A 20,711-nucleotide genomic window follows, 5' to 3' on the forward strand; every position below is an offset into this window, starting at 1 on the left:
AAAGCAGATGTTGACACATTGAATGCAAATTTTAATGTGGGATACAAATCCAGACTCAAATTAATTGCCACATGACCACTTTGAAAACTGCACCAAAAAACAGGGTCACCAGCACAGCTTGCATCTTGGCCGCACGGGGGCAATGCTTGTTCCCATTGGCAGCCCTGGTACATTCCTACATGAAGCAACACAGCAGGGATGGACATGCCATGGGTGCCATGTGTGCAGCTGCATAGGGGCCCAGTAAGTTGGGGGGCCTCCATGTTAGGCTGGTAAACTTCATGGTTCTTGAATTGTGAGAGAAAGAATGAGGGGCTTTGTGATGACCTAGGGGTCTCATGCACAGGGGCCTCGGTATATGTCTGCTGCATCAGTCTATATGCACAGCACAGTGATGCCTGTGTGACACCCTGACACAGAGCCTCGCGTTATGTGCCGCCACATGCAGAGAGGAGGCAGCAGCAGCAGCAGGCAGAGAGCTGCCATCTGTCGGCCAGGCTGCAGAGGGAGTCTGGGAGCCAGCAGAACCACATTCTCCAGTGAGGGGGGAGGGGAGGGGATCGCCTGCAGCTGCTCCACCCTCACTTTGTGTCAGCAGGTAGGAGCAGAGCAGCAGCGCAGTCCCCCGGGGAGGGAGCTCTGTGTCCTGGGAAGAAGCGTCCTCACTGCGAGCCCTGCGCTGCGGACAGAAGTTGTACACAGGCGGCAGGAGCTGGAATCCACCTTCTGCTCAGCTGGGATTGGCTCAGGGAGATGTGAGTGGAGCTGGAAGGGGCCTGCGCTGCTGCGTTCACTGAGGAGGAGGAGGGGGCACTGGCCGGCTGCACGGCCTCATCTACCTGTGCACCTCGCCGCACGCTGCTGGCATGATGCTGCCCATGGCCAAGGCTGAGCCCCCCTGGTGCTGAGAGAGGAGCCAATGAATGGAAGTGACTGTGCTGTGAGCAGCGACTGAGGAGGAGTACGTGACAGCCCAGGCCATGGATGGGGGGCCCCTGCCCTGGGGGTAGCGGCTGGCACTGCTGGCACGCAGGGTTCCTGGGACTGGCTATGGATGCCTGCTGCTGGCTGCAGTATGACTAGAGCCCGGCTGCAGCTGGCATCCCTCTGGCTGCTGCTTCTGGTAACTCTACAGGCGAGGCTGGCACTGACTGAGCAGGACCACCAGCAGAAAGCCCTGCTCAGGGTTTACCCTGTGAAGATGGAGCACCCAAACTTCACCGTGGAGGGGGTGTTCGCCAAGGTGGCGGATGTGAGCGGCGCGGAGGGCAAGCTGTTCCAGGTGAGTGTGACCAGAGTAACTATCCTGGGCCCCTTGGCATTTAGCACCTGCGGCCGCACGTCCTGGTTGCCCCCAAGTGTGACCAGGCCTGGCAGTGCCCGCGTGTCGTGGCATGTATATCAGGGTGCTGTGGGCACAGCTATGGTGTGTGCTGCCATGTTGGCAGAGGTGAGAATAACTCTGAAGTGTAGAAAAATGCCATGAAAGCCGCTGCACATGCTGCCCGTAATTACCGAGGTCACCCGGAAAGGTAGACGGCATTACGTGCCCGCTGCCCCGAAGACCTAGAAGAAGACACTTACCCGATGGCCTCACATGGGCGACCTGGGCAACCATGTGCCGGAAATCCAGCCCCGATGCGGGCGTCAGGTAATGGTAATAATGTGTAAGGAATATTTCCTAAGAACAAGATTGCAGTTGATTTTGTCTGAATGTTGGCGCCTAATTCCCAGCCATAAACACTGGGTGAAACGCCAGGCAGCAGGTCTATGGCGGCTCCGCTGGCACGGTCACTATGGGCTCGTGATGTGGAGATAAGGACTTCCAGTGTGCCGGGTAATAATGACCTTCATGCAGCGTCGTATGGAGCCTGCCAGGCCAGATAACGCTTCGCCTCGTGTGACACGTTCCTCATGGATTGTCCAACATTTCTGGGCAGAACTCTCCGGGAATAAGACCCCGTTAATCACAGTTTTCTTTCCCCCAATAATTTGTTTGGCATCAAGACTGAAAATGGGGCAGTGGTTGCACCTCCAAAAAAAACCCGGCTATCTCATCCTTAGTCTCTGTTCACACTGGTGGTGTTTGCTTTCCTTTAGTTTCTGTTTTTTTAGTCTGTGGGATCCGTCATAAGTCAGGTAAGACCCTTCTAGATTTCAGGTGCAACCCCCCTGAGCTGGCGACATCATAACCCCCAGATTTGTATGTAATGGTTGTAATAGTTTAGTCACCAGATCTACAATGGTGTAACGTCATTTTGAGGTTTTAGGATTTCTGCTTGCTGTCAGTGAATAGAAGCATTCGTGTTTACTTCCAGAGGCTGAAAACCCCATAAAGACCCCACTCCTGTCCCAGGTTAAGGGATTCTGCCATTGCAACCAGTCCAGGCCGTCCGCTGACGCAGTGCATATTAGTGTTCTTTCCCGAGAGTTTAGCTTCCATGTTTATATCCCATAATATCCCCAATATTTACCATAGAACTGACAACAGAACGTTATCATCAGCCGCATCTCGGGATCCTCCTGTGCGGTCACTTTCAGGAACCGATCCATAGTAGCGGGGTCAGACAGTGTACCGGGACCACTTTCTGCCGCCGTGGGCTACAGCTAGTGTTTGTGCACTTATAAAACTGTAGTGGGGTCTTCTGACTCAAACGCGACAGCCTCATGTATGCCTATGGGACTGGCGTATTTGGGTCCGGAGACCCTCGGCCAGTCCATGCCTCGCAGTCCGTACTTGGACCGTGAATGTTGGAGGTGTGAATCCAGCCTAACTCTCCCAACGTAATGTGATTTTCTGCTGGTTAAGGGACCTGTGAGTGCAGTTGCCAAATGAAAGTGACCCCAAAGGTGAAGCGTCACTAATCTTAAATTAAAGACGATGAGGTTCAGGTTCTTGATGCAGTTTATGAAGCCAAAGCTAAGGCCTCATCCAGACGCAAAAAACAGTCCACGTTTCATCCGTGTTATGATCTGAACCTTATCATTGATCTTTCCCATTGATTCCGTTTTTACCGTCAGATTGCCGTCAGTGGGTCAGGTTTTACCATCATCAGTGAGTTTATGAAAATTTTTTTTACAAAGTTTCTCCGATTCATTATAATATCAGTCACGGACTGCACACGGACGCCATCTCATGGACCTGCGTGGTTGATTTTGATCCGCGCCTCCGATCACAAATAGACATGTCTCCATGAATGTTTTGCGGACACGCAGCTCCATAGTTGAAGTTTACAAAGGGTATGGGTAAAGGCCACATCCAAGCATATACATGAAAAAAACAATGTCTGAGGCCTAGGAATGTATTCAAAAAGAGGAGATCATTCATGAAGACTGGGATCTTGTATATCAGGCTTGATCCAGGGCGCACCACTGTAATATGCACCAAGGTGCATGCCGGTTGTGAACGTCCCTCATCTTTCAGCAGTCCGTGTGCCAGAAATCTAGTACATTTCTGCCCTAATTTATCATGTCAATTAAAGCCAATCTGTTGGGCAGCAATAAGCCACGCTCAGTCCTAAGAAGCCTGACAACTTTTCAAAAAGTTAGTGGACTTGGCATATAAACACAAAAAGTCAGAAAATCTTGCAGCTATGCAATTTGTGCCCAAACCAGTCGTTTTCTGGTAAAAAAAATCTAAAAAAGATTTGATAGCAGCACTAGCAAACAATGGCAATGTAAGGCGTTGCGTTCTTGCTGCGTTTTTTTTTTTAAAGCAAAGTTTAAGCTGCTTACAAAATGCAAGATTTGCTTAGTTTTTGCTGTGTTTTTTTGTCCGGGCACGCTTGTCTCTTGTGCACGCTGATAAAGGTTTAGCGCATAAAAAATCTATTTCAACTTCATCAGGATTTGGCCCCAAAAAACGCAGCAAAACCTGATACCTGCGTTTTTTGTAGCTTTTTTTTTTTGCACCACCCATTGCCTTCAGTGGATGAAAAACGCTGAAAGAAGTGACGTGCAGCATTTGGCAAAAAACGCAGCTCTTTGGACAAAAGAGTCGGGGAAAACAACCAAGGTGTGTGCGTGAGACTTCTGAAATCTCATAGACTTTGCTGGTACTGTAAAACGCAGCTGATAATTTGCGTTAAAAAAAAACTGCAGCAAAAACGCAAAGTGTGAACATAGCCGAAGGGTGCCAAACTTTCCAGGCATAGACCAAAAATAATGCAAAAAGGTGAAGGCAGCACACCATTAAAAAAAAAGAAAAAAAATATAAATGTGGTTTAATAGCTCTTAGGGGGATGAATGAATATAAGGACTCCTGTTCAAATCTGCTATTGCAGGGGTGATAAGATTTGGAGATGTTTCCTGATTTCACATTATTTTGTAAGAATACTTTTAGGAGGTTCTCAGATCTTCCAAATTATTTCCATTTACTTTACCTTTAATTGCCAGTTCAGTCCGAAAAATTTAAAGGGGTTCTCCACTACTGAACTATCCTTTTATTGATGGCCATGGGGTACCTAAACAAAACACAAATCCATACTTCCCACTTCTCTTCTGTGAATTCGGTGTCCCCCGCCGGTCTGTTATAAGCCATTTTATGTGACCGCTGCAGGCAATCACCGGCTATGGATCAGCTGTAGCCTTTAGAATCATGTCTGCGTAGGAGAACAGTATTTCTTCCACCTAGATGGAAATATGAAGGCTGCAGGCGATCGGCAGGCGCTGGTTAGCTGCCGCAGTCACGTGATGTAGGTTAGTTCAGGAGTTCAGGTATTGGATAACCTCTTTAACTCTTCTGAGTTATCTGGACAGCCCCTTTAATAGCCCCGCATCACTCAGGTACCGTTGATGCCGGATTATAGGATTTTTTTCTGTCTCAGATATAGGGTGAACGTGATGGCGACAACACAGGGGTCTGCAGATAATACACAACATCTCGACTCTGCCGACTGCCCGCATATATTAGGTGGCAGCGGCTATTGGCAACCTGGCATCAGGACATTATCCTGCTCCCATAGGTGTTCATGGCTAGCGGAAAGAAAGGTCACTTCCTCTGTGCTTGTATGGGCTCCATGGTGGATGTCATCACATAACAGCAAGCCTCATACAAGCCATGCGAGCGGAAAAGGCTTGCGACTTATCGTCCTTATATTGTGATCTCCGCCGGCCCATTTGCCCCACTGGTGACCATTTTTTGCTGCACTGCATTACAGACACTTGAATTCACCGATCGTAGTGGGACACAGGGCTGTGGAGTCAGTAAGCCAAACCTCGGACTCCGACTGTACCAAAATGGGCTCTGACTCCGACTCCACAGCCATGGTGGGACATATATATATAATCTCTTTATTGACTAAATTGGGACATTTCCTGCCGCTTTATGTTACTTGGGCCCCATCACTGTCAGAACAATACGGCACATTTACGTTCTGTAAGTATAGTTTTCTCCATACACATGACCTCCGCAGCGCTCTGTAATAAGCGGCAGAGCCCCCTGTAATCCTATCATTCCTATAATGAGGCACAGAATAACTGATCCTACAGATTACTATAATAAAATTGCCCGCTGAATGCCAGCTTTATCATGCCACACAAGTCCCTCTTTGTTCCAGTTTGGTGATTTTATATCTTCATGTATAACATTAGGATGTGCGCTCACTTTTATCATTTCTTAAATTCCATCTCCTTGGCCAGCCCCATAAAACTTCAGTTTGCTGCCATCATATCCAGATCACAGTTTACATAAGTAGATGTGCGTATTCAAAGAAATTAGGAGGTCGCTGCGGTTTGGAGACCCTTTGCATAAATCAGTATAGTAGAAGCAAATATTAGAAATATATGTTTTCCAAGCAATATGTTTCTTTCTCCACTTATGAGCCACTTCTCCCCCCCCCCTTACACCTCTTCTTCTTAATTCATTATTCACTCTGAAATACAGCTAAAATCCATCTCGGTCGAAATAAGGCTGTCTGACAGATCACTGAGGTATCAGATTACAGCACATATAAGTCTATGGGAAGGGGAGGAAAAGGAAAGTGGAGCAGAGTGAGGGAGACATATTGATCGGGATGCAGCTTTCTAGTAGGTGTTTATTGGTAAACGTTCAGAGACATGAACGAAAACAGCAAGCACCATGTGGGCACGTGTTTTGCATTGAAAGCAATAGGCAGCTTATTCAAACACTGACTTGTTTTTTAAGCTGGATTTTGGAGGAGAACCTGCTTCGAAGTCTTCGTCAAGAAGTCTGTGTGAACACATCCTTAGAGGATGTGCTGTAGGTAGCGATGGCGAACTCGTGGCATTGGACTCTAAGCCATGTGTCACCTTGTGCACCATTTCGATGGTAGGAGAGAGGTTTTATGCTCCCGTCACCCCCTGGATGGATTGTTATGGACGCCTTTTTGTTTTAACTCATATTTTGTAACATCTAAGCGAAACATGTGACTGCGCCAAAAAGTCACAAAGTGGGTTAAAGACAAAAATAAAAAGCATGTTTGATTTTTTGCAAAATTCAAGAACCACATGTGACATTTCAAGGAATTTGGCACAAAAAAAATCAACAAACACCATACCACAAAGAAAAGTGGCTTAAAAAAACTCTGCAAATCCCAAATCATGCCCTATGTGTGGATTCCACTTAGTCCCAACAAAAGCTCCCGGTATGTACGTTATCGTTGCCATTGGCGCCATTCGCTTAGTGGAGGCCAAAAGGACACTATCCGGCCGTTATACGTGGGCACACTGTTATACCGTATAGGAAAGCGCTACATACAGAGGACCGATGAAAAAAAAACAAGCATGCCATGCTATGGGTTTCTATGGTGGACGGATGCAGTGGCCACTGTTATGTTTATACTTGAACATCGTTTTAGCCTTAAAGGGGTTGTTCTTTCAGAAAATGAATGTCCCTGGGAAAGTGACTCTAGGTTTTCTTTATAATAACTTGACATGAAGCAGGGTACACAGCGTTTTTCCTTTATAATATCCTGTAGCCATAAGTAATGTAATTAGTGGGAAGACCTATGTGTGGGATCGCCTGAGGATCCTATTGGTGTTGTGTAAGGTCCTGGCGGACACAGACAGAAGAGGCCCCCTGTGTAAGAGCACTATATGGGGCCGTTGCAGTCCAGTAGCTCATCATAATGCACAATTCCACCTATTCCCCCTGTAAATGGGCCCCCTTAATTCTTGGACCCCTGTGTGACTGTACAGGTTCTACCATTATGTCCACTCCTGGTCCTAGGACTGAGCACAACACTTAGGATTAATTTACCACTATTTGGTGTCAATGGAAAACGCCATACAGGACTGTACCAGAGGCTTCCACTTAACTCTAGTTATAGATTTTGTGATAATTGTGGGGAATTATTCAGGATTTCCATCTATATATTGTATTGCTGCCATTTTTTAAGACCCTTTTATTTCTTCGCTGTGGTGTATGTAGGTGATGCTAAGCCATAGTAAAAAAAAAAAGTGCATTGTTCATCCTATGGGACCGCCGGTGAGCGCCAAGTACCGCGTTTGGCTTTTTCTGGTACTTCCAAAGTGAATGAATGGAGCGGCGGTGGCTGTACGTGTGTGAGGCCATTCCGTTATTCCAACAGGGCATTTCAGAACCCCATTCTTGGGATCCATGGGGGGTCTACGCTGTCCATCTTCCACCGATCCACACATTATTACCTATACTATGAGCCGGGGAGAACTTTTAATGCAGATTGCCCATACAATGCTTGCAACAAATGACAGCACGATGGATATGAATGAGGTCTGTAAAACTCCCCTTATACAGTGCCTACAAGTAGTATTCAACCCCCTGCAGATTTAGCAGGTTTACACATTCGGAATTAACTTGACATTGTGACATTTGGACTGTAGATCAGCCTGGAAGTGTGAAATGCACTGCAGCAAAAAAGAATGTTATTTCTTTGTTTAATTTTTTTTTAAATTGTGAAAAGTTTATTCAGAGGGTCATTTATTATTCAACCCCTCAAACCACCAGAATTCTGTTTGGTTCCCCTAAAGTATTAAGAAGTATTTCAGGCACAAAGAACAATGAGCTTCACATGTTTGGATTAATTATCTCTTTTTCCAGCCTTTTCTGACTATTTAAGACCCTCCCCAAACTTGTGAACAGCACTCATACATGGTCAACATGGGAAAGACAAAGGAGCATTCCAAGGCCATCTGAGACAAGATCGTGGAGGGTCACAAGGCTGGCTAGGGGTACAAAACCCTTTCCAAGGAGTTGGGCCTACCTGTCTCCACTGTTGGGAGCATCATCTGGAAGTGGAAGGCTTAGGGAACTACTGTTAGCCTTCCACGGCCTGGACAGCCTTTGAAAGTTTCCTCCCGTGCCGAAGCCAGGCTTGTCCGAAGAGTCAAGGCTAACCCAAGGACAACAAGGAAGGAGCGCCGGGAAGATCTCATGGCAGTGGGGACATTGGTTTCAGTCAATACCATAAGTAACGTACTCCACCGCAATGGTCTCCGTTCCAGACGAGCCCGTAAGGTACCTTTACTTTCAAAGCGTCATGTCAAGGCTCGTCTACAGTTTGCTCATGATCACTTGGAGGACTCTGAGACAGACTGGTTCAAGGTTCTCTGGTCTGATGAGACCAAGATCGAGATCTTTGGTGCCAACCACACACGTGACGTTTGGAGACTGGATGGAACTGCATATGACCCCAAGAATACCATCCCTACAGTCAAGCATGGTGGTGGCAGCATCATGCTTTGGGGCGGTTTCTCAGCCAAGGGGCCTAGCCATCTGGTCCGCATCCATGGGAAGATGGATAGCATGGCCTACCTGGAGATTTTGGCCAAGAACCTCCGCTCCTCCATCAAGGATCTTAAGATGGGTCATCATTTCATCTTCCAACAAGACAACGACCCAAAGCACACAGCCAAGAAAACCAAGGCCTGGTTCAAGAGGCAAAAAATCAAGGTGTTGGAGTGGCCTAGTCAGTCTCCTGACCTTAACCCAATTGAAAACTTGTGGAAGGAGCTCAAGATTAAAGTCCACATGAGACACCCAAAGAACCTAGATAACTTGGAGAAGATCTGCATGGAGGAGTGGGCCAAGATAACTCCAGAGACCTGTGCCGGCCTGATGAGGTCTTATAAAAGACGATTACTAGCTGTAATTGCAAACAAGGGTTATTCCACAAAATATTAAACCTAGGGGTTGAATAATAATTGACCCACACTTTTATGTTTCAAATTTATTAAAATTTAACTGAGCAACATAACTTTTTGGTTTGTAAGATTTATGCATCTGTTAATAAATCCTGCTCTTGTGTGAAGTTTGAAGGCTCTAACTTATTTGCATCTTATCAAACCTGCTAAATCTGCAGGGGGTTGAATACTACTTGTAGGCACTGTATGTCTTCTGTTGAATTCCTTTTCTGATCTGCAGCAGAATCCCAAGCCCATAAGATAAACGGCCCAAATGAAGAAATAAGCGTTTTGTAAAATGTAAGAAGAGCTGAAGTGTAAAGCATGGATTTAAAGAATCCGCCTCCGATAAGACAGGAAGTGGATGTCGGACAACTTCAGACGTCCATCAGACCAAGACTGGGTAAATTCCCGGAGTCATGTAGCCAATGCATCTTGGAAAATTGCAAAGCGATTAGGCTGCCTTTTTTACGGATCGTATGCCTTTGACAACCTATGTGTGAACAAGGCGAACACAAAAAAAAAAATTTACTTACAGTTGAGTCAACCCTGTATCAGAAAATTGTGTAATATCAGACGAAGAAGGCACCATCTATGTAAGGCAGCTAGCCGGTGGTGGCATTCGTCAGCCATATTTCACGCCTTGGTGAGGTTTGTGGGCACCTTAATTACTTGTAAGCCCTGTGTAGTACGCACACCCGGGCATTGTTCCTGGCAGAGATCAGGGCAGCAGCAGCGGGTGAATATTTCTGCCTGGCATGAGGACTTGGCTGTGGGAGAGGGAGCAGGTGGGTTGTAAGGAAGAGAGCTTGCTCTGTTATTGAAATGCATGCTTTTTATTATGTCATTAATGTTACAACATACAAGAACCGGGGAACTTCTCATTATCCAACTCAAGGCTTCCGACCAGCGCCATTGCCAAAGAAAACAGATCTGTGCTCAGAGCAAGACGTTTTTTTTCAGGCATAAGTTTTTATGGTGTTTTTAAAGTGCTTATTGAAGAAAGGAAAGTTTTGTGAGGACATATGTTTACGTCTTCAGTTTCTCCCCTTTATGTGTCATTTTAGAAGTGTCATCATCTCCTCTGAACTAGCCAGGATATGGAATAATAGAGGAGGGCATGGAGTCAGACACCTGATTATGGGGTTCATCAGTTACCGTGTATTGTTTGGACAGGTTCATTACACATTTAAAAAAGTCCCTGCAATAGAGGTCTGAAAATTGGGAACCCCATGGGCACCCAGGGCGTGCAGCCTGTCACAGAATACCAGGGCCCTCTGATGTAGGACATTGGCAGGAATCTCAATGTAATGGTGCTCATATACATATTAGAATTATAATTGTTCCACCGTAATATGCAAAATAATGTGCAGTAGTAGCTTCGACATACGACAGGTGTATGCAGAGTATGGTATTAATAGTTTCATATGTGTGTGTAATATATACTGTATATATATATATATTTATATATATAGGCAGCGCACCAGTTCAAAGTGGAAAAAGTGCTATTTAGTAGCCCAAAATGACGATGTTTCGGCTCAAAACTGTGAGCCTTTTTCAAGCTAGCACTGTTTCCACTTTGTGGAAACTGGTGTGCCGCCTCCATTTTTTATTATATATATAAATTACTATGTAACTATATATTTGATCTGTATGTGTATATGGGTGTGTATATGTATGTATAGATCATACACACACACCAGTAGTTATTTAGCTGCTGATCCGATGTACATCTAGCCACTTCTAAAACATTTTTGAAAATTCCCACTTTCTTGATTATTACATAACCCCCTTCTGTGGTTTTATGATACATTTACTCCCGCCAGCTACAACTGTCAAATGACCACGAATCGACTACATACAAGCTAATTGGCTGTCATTGAATAGCCAAGCCGGCTAGCATTTATTGCGCATAGAATGACCATTAGGGTTTGCTCACACAAGCGTATAACAGCATGAGAGAACAATTGCAGCATGTGTGTGGAATAGCGGACTGCACTTGGATGTAATCAGAGTGCAGTCCGATTACCGTGGACATCAACAACAGATAACAGAACAGATGGAGATATGATTTTCTCCCGATTTCTCCACACCTGTGCGGCGATTCTGTCTTGCGAGAGGATGGGAGCACAGTGCGACCCCTGGCCTTAATCTGATCATTTTGTGCGCATAGACTATCATTGTTATTGGGAGCACATCACCTGTTTACACAGGGTGACGTGCTGATAGCCATGGTATTTCGCTCGTCGGGTGATTGCCGGCAGGTTTACACAAGCCAGTAATCGGCCCACAAGTGTTCCAACAAATGGGAGTTCCCGATTATTGGCTCATCTAAGTGGGTCTTTACATTGACTTGACTGTCTCCCTTTCAGCCAGCGACGACCTCTGCGGCTTGATCGCCCTTGTATTAGATAGCCACTGATAATTGACCCTGGTCTTTGGTCATTACATTTAATTTTACAACAAAGTCGCCAATGTAGCCCTCAGCATAAAGATAATAACCAGTTATCTTCCAGTAACACAGATTACAAGATCAAAGCAGAGCAGCGGATTGTTTTGAGGCCAATTTACAGATATATCACAAAGGCTCTAAAAAGAATCCACTACCTTTTTTTGTGGTATATCAAGGTTTTCCAGTCCGAAGATGAAAGATCGCTCTTTTGATCTCTATCTGAAGCCCAATGGTCACTCTTAGGCCACATTCACACTTCAGTTCTTTCATCAGTATTTTCAAATCACTGTTTGTAAGCCAAAACCAGGAGTGGATCAAAAATGCAGAAGTGGGGCAAGTGTTTCCATTCCTCTTTTTGTTTTTGTTTTTTTTTCGCTTTTGGTTTTGAGTTACAAATAATGATGGAATATGACCAACAAATGCTGACGTGTGAACATGGGTCTCAGCAGTTTCATGTGTCTTGACAGTCACAGTTCACATAGAGACTGCGATGTCCAGATCGGCCACGTATCTCCTGACCACCAAACTCGACAGCCACGTAGGCATGTACAGGTGCTTCTCACAAAATTAGAATATCATCAATTAATTTACTTCAGTTCTTCAATACAAAAAGTGAACCTCATATATTATATAGAGTCATTATACACAGAGTGATCTATTTCACGTGTTTATTTCTGTTAATGTTGATGATTATGGCTTACAGCCAATGAAAACCCAAAAGTCATTATCTCAGTAAATTAGAATACTTTATAACACCAGCTTGAAAAATGATTTTAAAATACAAACCAAACTTCACTCTAGACCTTGGAGGAAGAGTGGAGAGGCCACAATCCAAGCTGCTGGAGGTCTAGTGCGAAGTTTCCACAGTCAGTGATGGTTTGGGGAGCCATGTCATCTGCCGGTGTAGGTCCACTGTGTTATATCAAGACCAAAGTCAGCGCAGCCGTCTACCAGGAAACTTTAGAGCACTTTATGCTTCCCTCTAGAGGGCCAACAAGCTTTTTGGAAATGGAAATTTCATTCCCCAGCAGGATTTTGCACCTGTTCACACTGCCAAAAGTACCAATACCTGGTGTAAAAACAACAGTATCACTGTGCTTGATTGGCCAGCAAACTCGCCTGACCTTAACCCCATAGAGAATCTATGGAGTATTGTCAAGAGGAAGATAAGAGACACCAGACCCAACAACGCAGATGAGCTGAAGGCTGCTATCAAAGCAACCTGGGCTTCCATAACACCTCAGCAGTGCCACAGGCTGATCGCCTCCATGCCATGCTGCGTTGATGCAGTAATTGATGCCAAAAGAGCCCCGACCAAGTATTGAGTGCATTTTCAGAACATACATTTCAGTAGGCCAACATTTCAGATTTTACAATCATTTTTCAAGCTGGTGTTATAAAGTATTCTAATTTACTGACATAATGACTTTTGGGTTTTCATTGGCTGTAAGCCATAATCATCAACATTAACAGAAATAAACACATGAAATTGATCACTCTGTAATGACTCTATATAATATGAGATTCACTTTTTACATTGAAGAACTGAAATAATTAAATTTTTGATGATATTCTAATTTTGGGAGATGCACCTGTATATTATTGTGTTTGGGTAAGGAGTGCCTCGGCTGGTCCAGACATCATGACCCGTGGTTGGACTTCTGAAGCTATCTAAAGGCCAAATGATGGAACTTATGTCCATTTTTGTATGGATAACACTCATTAACTATGTGGGTTAGAGAGGGCAAGACTAAAAAAAATTGTATTGGCGCTTCCAAAATTTAATAATAGTTTTTACTTTTCCATGTGCATTTGGATAGCATAGTAATGAATGGTGCATCTCGCCATTGGGTAAGTGTAATAACCACTTGATAGCAAAGACTGGCCACCATGGAATGAGAAGATCCTTCTGTCACGATCACAGATGATGGCACCTAGACACCTCCATGTCCTTTCAGGTCCAGTAGTGGACCATCCATCTAGAGCTGTCAGTGCAGGCGCTGGCTTATCGCTTTTTAAGTTGTCTGTGTGAAGAGGACAGAGGGGTCAAGCTGTCATGAGTTCCCAGCACTGTCTGGAACGTACAAGAGATTGTTCCACAGAAGCAGCTGCGGATCGGCGGCTGGCATGTCCTGTATTATCAGGGCACTGTGGCTGGCACAATTCAGGAGTATCACTTGCATCGCTAAGTTTTGGCATTCCGCTGAGAACACAGTAATCTCTTCAGCCTATGATCACTCGTGGTTTTGGGCAGGGTTATGGTGGACTCGTATCTGAAAAATTTGCTGCTGAGGGGTTTCCTGAATGGCAGATGGTTATTATTGTGGGTTTGAGAAGAAGAGCAGCCAGACGCCCCTGGTATAGTATTTAGGGAATTACTGTAATAAGTGAAAGTTGACTCAAATGGAAAATGAAGAACCGACCTGAGATTTTTCTAGAAGGCTCTTCTTCTTTTTAAAATCTGTGAAATTAAAATGTCTTTGATCATCTGAAGAAAAGATGTCCTCTGCGGAAATGCTAAACACATGATGTGCCGCCAGTGAACGCGCTCAGCAATTTTCCAGCCACCGATCATCCTGTAACCCTTCTGTGTTTGTGTCTTTAGGTCTTTGAAGTCGTGCGGTGGTCTGTACATGGAACGCCATTTTTCACTTGTGTCCCCTTGTTTTGTTACCTGTTGCACTCCCCCTTTATTCCCGCTGCTCCCCTGAGTATTCCATTTTTTTTAACTTCAATCCACCATACAGTTCCAGAAATCTAGTCCTTTTTATTCTGTGCTAATTGTTATGGGCTTTACAATGGGGTGCTTCTCACAGGGTAATAATGCAGAGCAGCCCAGTGATGGATTTCTCAGAAATTCTTATTTTTTACATTGATTCATCATTTGATGTAAAAACTGCAAATAAAGTGCTGCTTGTATCTGCAAAAAGAGGCCAAATTCCTATACTGCTGGCTTTAATGTGTGCCTGCTGCGGTCAGCAGGATTTTCTGCAGCTATAGGAAAGAGTTCATTCTGCGTTTATGTAGGGACAGTTGTCAATTAAATTTTGTAACTTTTTTTTTCCTGACTTGTTTTTTCTTAATCCAATATGGTTATAGTGTGGTAGGATGAAAGGAACCAAAAATAATCCAAATTAGAAAATTCTGTATGCTTTTCTACAGGACATAATCACAAAGTCTGCGAAAGAAAAGGTTTATTCCTTGGTTTAAATAGATGAGCAATGTAAATACCATAAATCTTTTCCACCATGGAGTCATAACTGGCATTCCCAAGTTGCCCAATTTCACATGTCCAGTAATTATCTGTTTTAAGGCTCATTCACACGTCAGTATTTGGTCAGTATTTTGCATCAGTGTTTGTATGCCAAAGTCAGGAATGGAACTTACCGAGAAAAAAATATAATTGAAAGACTGATATCTGTTCTTTGTTTTGGAGACACTCCTGGTTTTGGCATACAAATACTGATGAAATACTGATCAAAAATACTGATGTGTGAAAGAGGCCTTAAACAGATCCATCAGCAATCCATTATCTTAGCAGGACAACAATAGTTGTGCAGGCACAACTTTTTTGTACGGCTAAAAAAGCTGATTGCAACTGGATCAGTTTTTTTTGAACATTGAGAGTCCTGTGAGGCACACCCCCAAGGAGAGTCCTGTGAGGCACGCCCCCGAGGAGAGTCTTGTGAGGCACGCCCCCAAGGAGAGTCCTGTGAGGCACACCCCGAAGAAGAGTCCTGTGAGGTACGCCCCCAAGGAGGGTCCTGTGAGGCACGCCCCCAAGGAGAGTCCTGTGAGGCACGTCCCCAAGGAGGGTCCTGTGAGGCACGCCCCCAAGGAGGGTCCTGTGAGGCACGCCCCCAAGGAGGGTCCTGTGAGGCACGCCCCCAAGGAGGGTCCTGTGAGGCACCTCTTGTTGGTAAAACCATACAAATTACCACTCCGCAAAATGGTCTGTATCTCTGGAACTGCATGACAGATTAAAAACAAAAGCAAAACTACAAAAAAAGCAGAATACTGGGGTAGCAGTGGGAATGCAATAATAGCAAAAACTGACCACTTTTGACCTGATCGGAAGTTCTTTTTAAAAGAATGATGTCATGCGAATAGCTCTGGTTTTAGTGCAATGATGTAAAATTTGAACCCAAGGGACAAGTGACAGTCTCTGTTTGCCTTCTGCTTCCAGTCATAAAGTGGTTAAGCTGCAAACCGTGATCCTGGGTGGTGACAAGCAAAGATCCCACTGGTTTTATAAACATTGCCCCATATATCATTATGATTCAGTCTACTGTATGATGTTATTTGTACCCTTTATAAAATGTGGTTGGAAATGCTGATGTGCCGAGAAGTGCAGAGCTTTTTTCATGTGATGGAGACCCTGATTTCTACAAGATGTGGATCAGTTATTGACATATCGTGTGTATTCTACATTACCTGTTACATGTATATATCTGTATACAGTGCTGACTTTGTTGCAGTGTGTTTTTCTTGTATGTTTTGCTGCATCCAAGGCGAAAGTAACAACTTGGGATTCCACTAGCTCTCAGGTTTGGCATCTCCAGAGGTAGATAGTTGGCATGGTGGACTAGGTTCAGAACTGTCCACAACCAGTTTTATTATCTTCATGAACAGCAAAGCAAGTTACATTGCAAAAACAAAACCCCCCGGGACGTCCGGCCACGAAGTAAACACCAGCAAGTTTTTTCATTTTTAAGTAAATCCGACAACATGGCATTTAACGCAGTCAGACATCAATGCGGATATCAGCTGGATTGTTCTAAATCAATGCCTGTTATGGCCGTGTGTGGTGCAGAAACAATAAGGCAATGCAAGCAATTTACACTGAATCTTTAAAGGGAACCTGTCACCCTATTTTTGCTGTATGAGATGCGGCCACCGCCTCCCATCTTCTAGCGATGACGTCCTCCTTACTTCTGCCGTGGCTCCTGCGCAGGCGTACTATATCTGCCCTTTTGAAAGGTCAGAGAGGTCCGGCGCCTGCGCACTGCAGTACTTTACTCTGCCCTCAACTGGGCAGATACAGTACGCCTTTCACAGGAGCTGCGGCAGAAGTAAGAAGGAGGACCTCATCTCTGGAAGATGGGAGGTGCCAGACCGGACCACGACACCCATTGGACCGGACCCCAGGGTGAGTATAATCTATCATTACAGAATGCTGCAGATAAGCCCCTGATTGTGGTGGCTGCAGCTCATGCAGCAAAGATGGGGTGACAGATTCCCTTTAATGATCCAGTTGAAATTGCATCTGCATCTTGGCCAAGTGTCTAGCTCTGCTTGGGACTAGTTGCAAAGTCTCCATGATCTGTCAATGAACCCAACAGCTTCACATTATTGATAAGTCAGTATTTGGTTAGTATCTTGCGTCATAGAATTTGTAGCCAAAACCAGGATTGGGACTTAATGAGAATCACCTACACTCACTGGCCACTTTATTAGGTACACCATGCTAGTAAGGGGTTGGACCCCCTTTTGCCTTCAGAACTGCCTCAATTCTTCGTGGCAGAGATTCAACAAGGTGCTGGAAGCATTCCTCAGAGATTTTGGACCATATTGACATGATGGCATCACACAGTTGGCGCAGATTTGTCGGCTGCACATCCCTGATGCGAATCTCCCGTTCCACTACATCCCAAAGATGCTCTATTGGATTGAGATCTGGTGACTGAGGAGGCCATTTGAGTACAGTAAACTCATTGTCATGTTCAAGAAACCAATCTGAGATGATTCGAGCTTTATGACATGGCGCATTATCCTGCTGAAAGTAGCCATCAGATGTTGGGTACATTGTGGTCATAAAGGGATGGACATGGTCAGCAACAATACTCAGGTAGGCTGTGGCGTTGCAACGATGCTCAATTGGTACCAAGGGGCCCAAAGAGTGCCCAGAAAAAATTCCCCACACCATGACACCACCACCACCAGCCTGAACCGTTGATACAAGGCAGGATGGATCCATGCTTTCATGTTGTTTTCGCCAAATTCTGACCCTGCCATCCGAATGTCGCAGCAGAAATCGAGACTCATCAGACCAGGCAACATTTTTCCAATCTTCTACTGTCCAATTTCGATGAGCTTGTGCAAATTGTAGCCTCAGTTTCCTGTTCTTAGCTGAGAGGAGTGGTACCCAGTGTGGTCTTCTGCTGCTGTAGCCCATCTGCCTCAAAGTTCGACGCACTGTGCGTTCAGAGATGCTCTTCTGCCTACCTTGGTTGTAACGGGTGGCAATTTGAGTCACTGTTGCCTTTCTATCAGCTCGAACCAGTCTGCCCATTCTCCTCTGACCTCTGGCATCAACATGGCATTTCCGGCCACAGAACTGCCGCTCACTGGATTTTTTTTCTTTTTCGGACCATTCTCTGTAAACCCTAGAGATGGTTGTGCGTGAAAATCCCAGTAGATCAGCAGTTTCTGAAATACTCAGACCAGCCCTTCTGGCACCAACAATCATGCCACGTTCAAAGGCACTCAAATCATCTTTCTTCCCCATACTGATGCTCGGTTTGAACTGCAGGAGATTGTCTTGACCATGTCTACATGCCTAAATGCACTGAGTTGCCGCCATGTGATTGGCTGATTAGAAATTAAGTCTTAACACACAGTTGGACAGGTGTACCTAATAAAGTGGCCAGTGAGTGTATAATTTAGGCTGAGTTCACACGTGGCTTTTTTTTCGCGTTTCCGCGGCGGTTTTAACCGCGCGATTTTGCCGCGAAAAATAAGCATCCCATGCATTCCTATGGGATTCCGCAATGGTGTGCTAATGCTGCGGTTTTTACCGCGGCGGAATTGCGTCACGGTAAAAAACGCAGCATGCTCATTAATTTCGGGAATCGCGGCGATCCCGCACCCATAGGAATGCATTGTTCTGCTTACTTTCCGCATGTGGCTGTGCACCATGCGAAAAGTAAGCAGAACATTTGCGGATGGTACCCACGGTCCGGAGGAGAGGAGACAGTCCTCCGGGCGTTGGGTACCATATCCCTGTAAAAAATAGAATTTAAAATAAAAAATATTGTTATTCTCACCTTCCGACATCCCGCGCAGCCTTCCCGCTTCTCTCCACGCTCCCGGTCCCAGTAAGCCTTTACGAGCGATGACGTCCGTTCTCACGGGATCGCGAAGTCTCGCGGTCATTCGCGCGACGTCATCGCGAATAACCGCGAGACGTCGGGATCCCACGAGTACGGACGTCATCGCGGTAATTGTCGCAAAGGATTACTGGGACCGGGAGCGTGGAGCGAGGCGGGAAGGCTGCGCGGGACGTCGGAAGGTGAGAATAACAATATTTTTTTTTATTATTTACATTCTGTCTTTTACTATTGAGGTCGCATAGGCGGCCTCAATAGTAAAAAGTTGGTCACACTCGTCAAACACTATGTTTGACGAGTGTGACCAACCTGCCAATCGGTTCTCCAAGCGATGCTACAGATCGCTTGGAAAGCGCTAGCAATTCTGCAAGCTAATTACGCTTGCAAAATGCTAGTTTTTCCGCGGGAAAATTGCGGGAATTTAGAATGCGATTTTCCTGCGGAATGGAATTCCGGAATTCTCGCGGTAATTTCCGCGAGAGTTCCGCTACGTGTGAACCCAGCCTTAAAGTTTGACAACTGTTCTGTGTTTTGGAGACACATGATTTTGGCATAGAAATACTGATCAAAAGTACTGATGTGTGAATAAAACCTAAGTGTAATGCTGCTGCTGTGCAGTAGAGCGCAACATCCACCAGGGGGGTGCTGGCGAGGGTAGAGAGGTTGCACACACAGCGTAGCAACACTGAGCAGCAGCACAGGTGCCACCCGTTGGCGAAAGAGTGATCAGACGAGCCGTGTCAGAAACAGGAGCAGAAGTACCAGAGGCTGTCCAACAACTTTTTTTTTAAGGCACGGATGTTTTTAAAAACACTGAAGCGTACTCATTTTCCTTCACCCACATGGATCTTCCTAAGTGGTGTGTCTGCATCCTTGGGATGTCATCAGCACCACTGAAGCCTGTGATTGACTGCAGTGGTTACATACCTAAAGGAGTATATCATCAAGGAATCATCCATTCCTAAACAACCCTTTTATTGAAGACTTGCCCCAAATTCATACTGGTTGGAGTGTCATGTCCAACTACCAACTGGCCTGCCACTCTATTAAAATCCCAAGCCCAGAAATACGGTAAGGCTGTGTTCACACACAGCGTTTTATAGCGGTTTTCCCAATAAAACCGCTAAAAATAAGCTTCCCATTGATTTCTATGCATTTTGCACTTTTTGTGCATATTGATGCGTTTTTTACCGCAAAAAAATAGCATTGTGGTAAAAAACGCAGCATGCTCATTAATTTCGCGGATTTTTCCGCGTTTCTGGCTATTTCTATGCGTTTAGAAAACGCGCGGAAAAAAACGCATCAAAACCGCGGTTTCTGGGAAGGGAGTCAGGTTTTTGAGCAGAAATTTCCTGCTACGTGTGCACTTAGCCTTACACTTATCTCAGGACCCAACACGTCATTTCTGCTGAGAAATACATATTTCCTGGATTGTTTTATCTCTCCTGGGTAAGATTCACCATCTCAAGTACTTTTCCTGCTTTGGGCTCAAGGAAGTTCCATTCTTTGAAGAAAACTTGAAACATTGACATTTCCTTGTGTGAATTGATGGAATTAAGTAGGCAGACATAGTGGTGTGTGTACGTACTGGCTTCTGATTATTGCTATGGAAGGACAGTCCAGCCTGGATCTGGGCAATAAGAAAGTGCTCCGTGGCTGAGCAGCTATGAGACCCCAGGTCCAGTAGTAAACCAGTCCATGGAGCACATTACTTCCCGCTCCACTGACTGCGTTCCACACTCACCCAGTTAATGGGCTGAGCATCTCACCTCCGAGCAGGTCACCACGCCCCGGGTGTTCGGAGTCCGCCCCTGGCTTGGAGCAATATTTCATACTCATTTGCACAGCAAATATATGTTAATAAATTAATTATCCTAGGTTTTGTCAAGGCGTGGAATCTTTTACCTCTGTAATGTGTAAATGTTTTATTAGTGGTGTCTCCAGGTTTGGGTTAGTGTAGCCGTAAACAGGTTGATGTCGCTTCAGTGGGTGGATAGACATGTTCATGCGTGTCCTCAGATCCTGCGTGT

General features: G+C 45.2%; 1 protein-coding gene across 2 annotated transcripts in view; it reads left to right on the forward strand.

The window, feature by feature from the left end:
* The first annotated feature begins 584 nt into the window (after window positions 1–584).
* Window positions 585–20,711, forward strand: part of RNF43 (ring finger protein 43) — a 68,806-nt gene continuing 48,679 nt past the window's right edge. The window contains exon 1 of one of the 2 annotated variants that reach the window (XM_073565794.1): window positions 585–1,282. In XM_073565794.1, the coding sequence (XP_073421895.1) occupies window positions 1,055–1,282 (228 nt within the window). In that variant the 5' untranslated portion in view covers window positions 585–1,054. The remainder of the gene's footprint in view (window positions 1,283–20,711) is intronic. The other variant, XM_073565792.1, reaches the window with a different exon arrangement.

Source organism: Dendrobates tinctorius, unplaced genomic scaffold (genome assembly GCF_039654945.1).
Source record: "Dendrobates tinctorius isolate UK_male_01 unplaced genomic scaffold, ASM3965494v1 ptg000016l, whole genome shotgun sequence".
In the NCBI taxonomy this organism is placed as follows: Eukaryota; Metazoa; Chordata; class Amphibia; order Anura; family Dendrobatidae; genus Dendrobates; species Dendrobates tinctorius.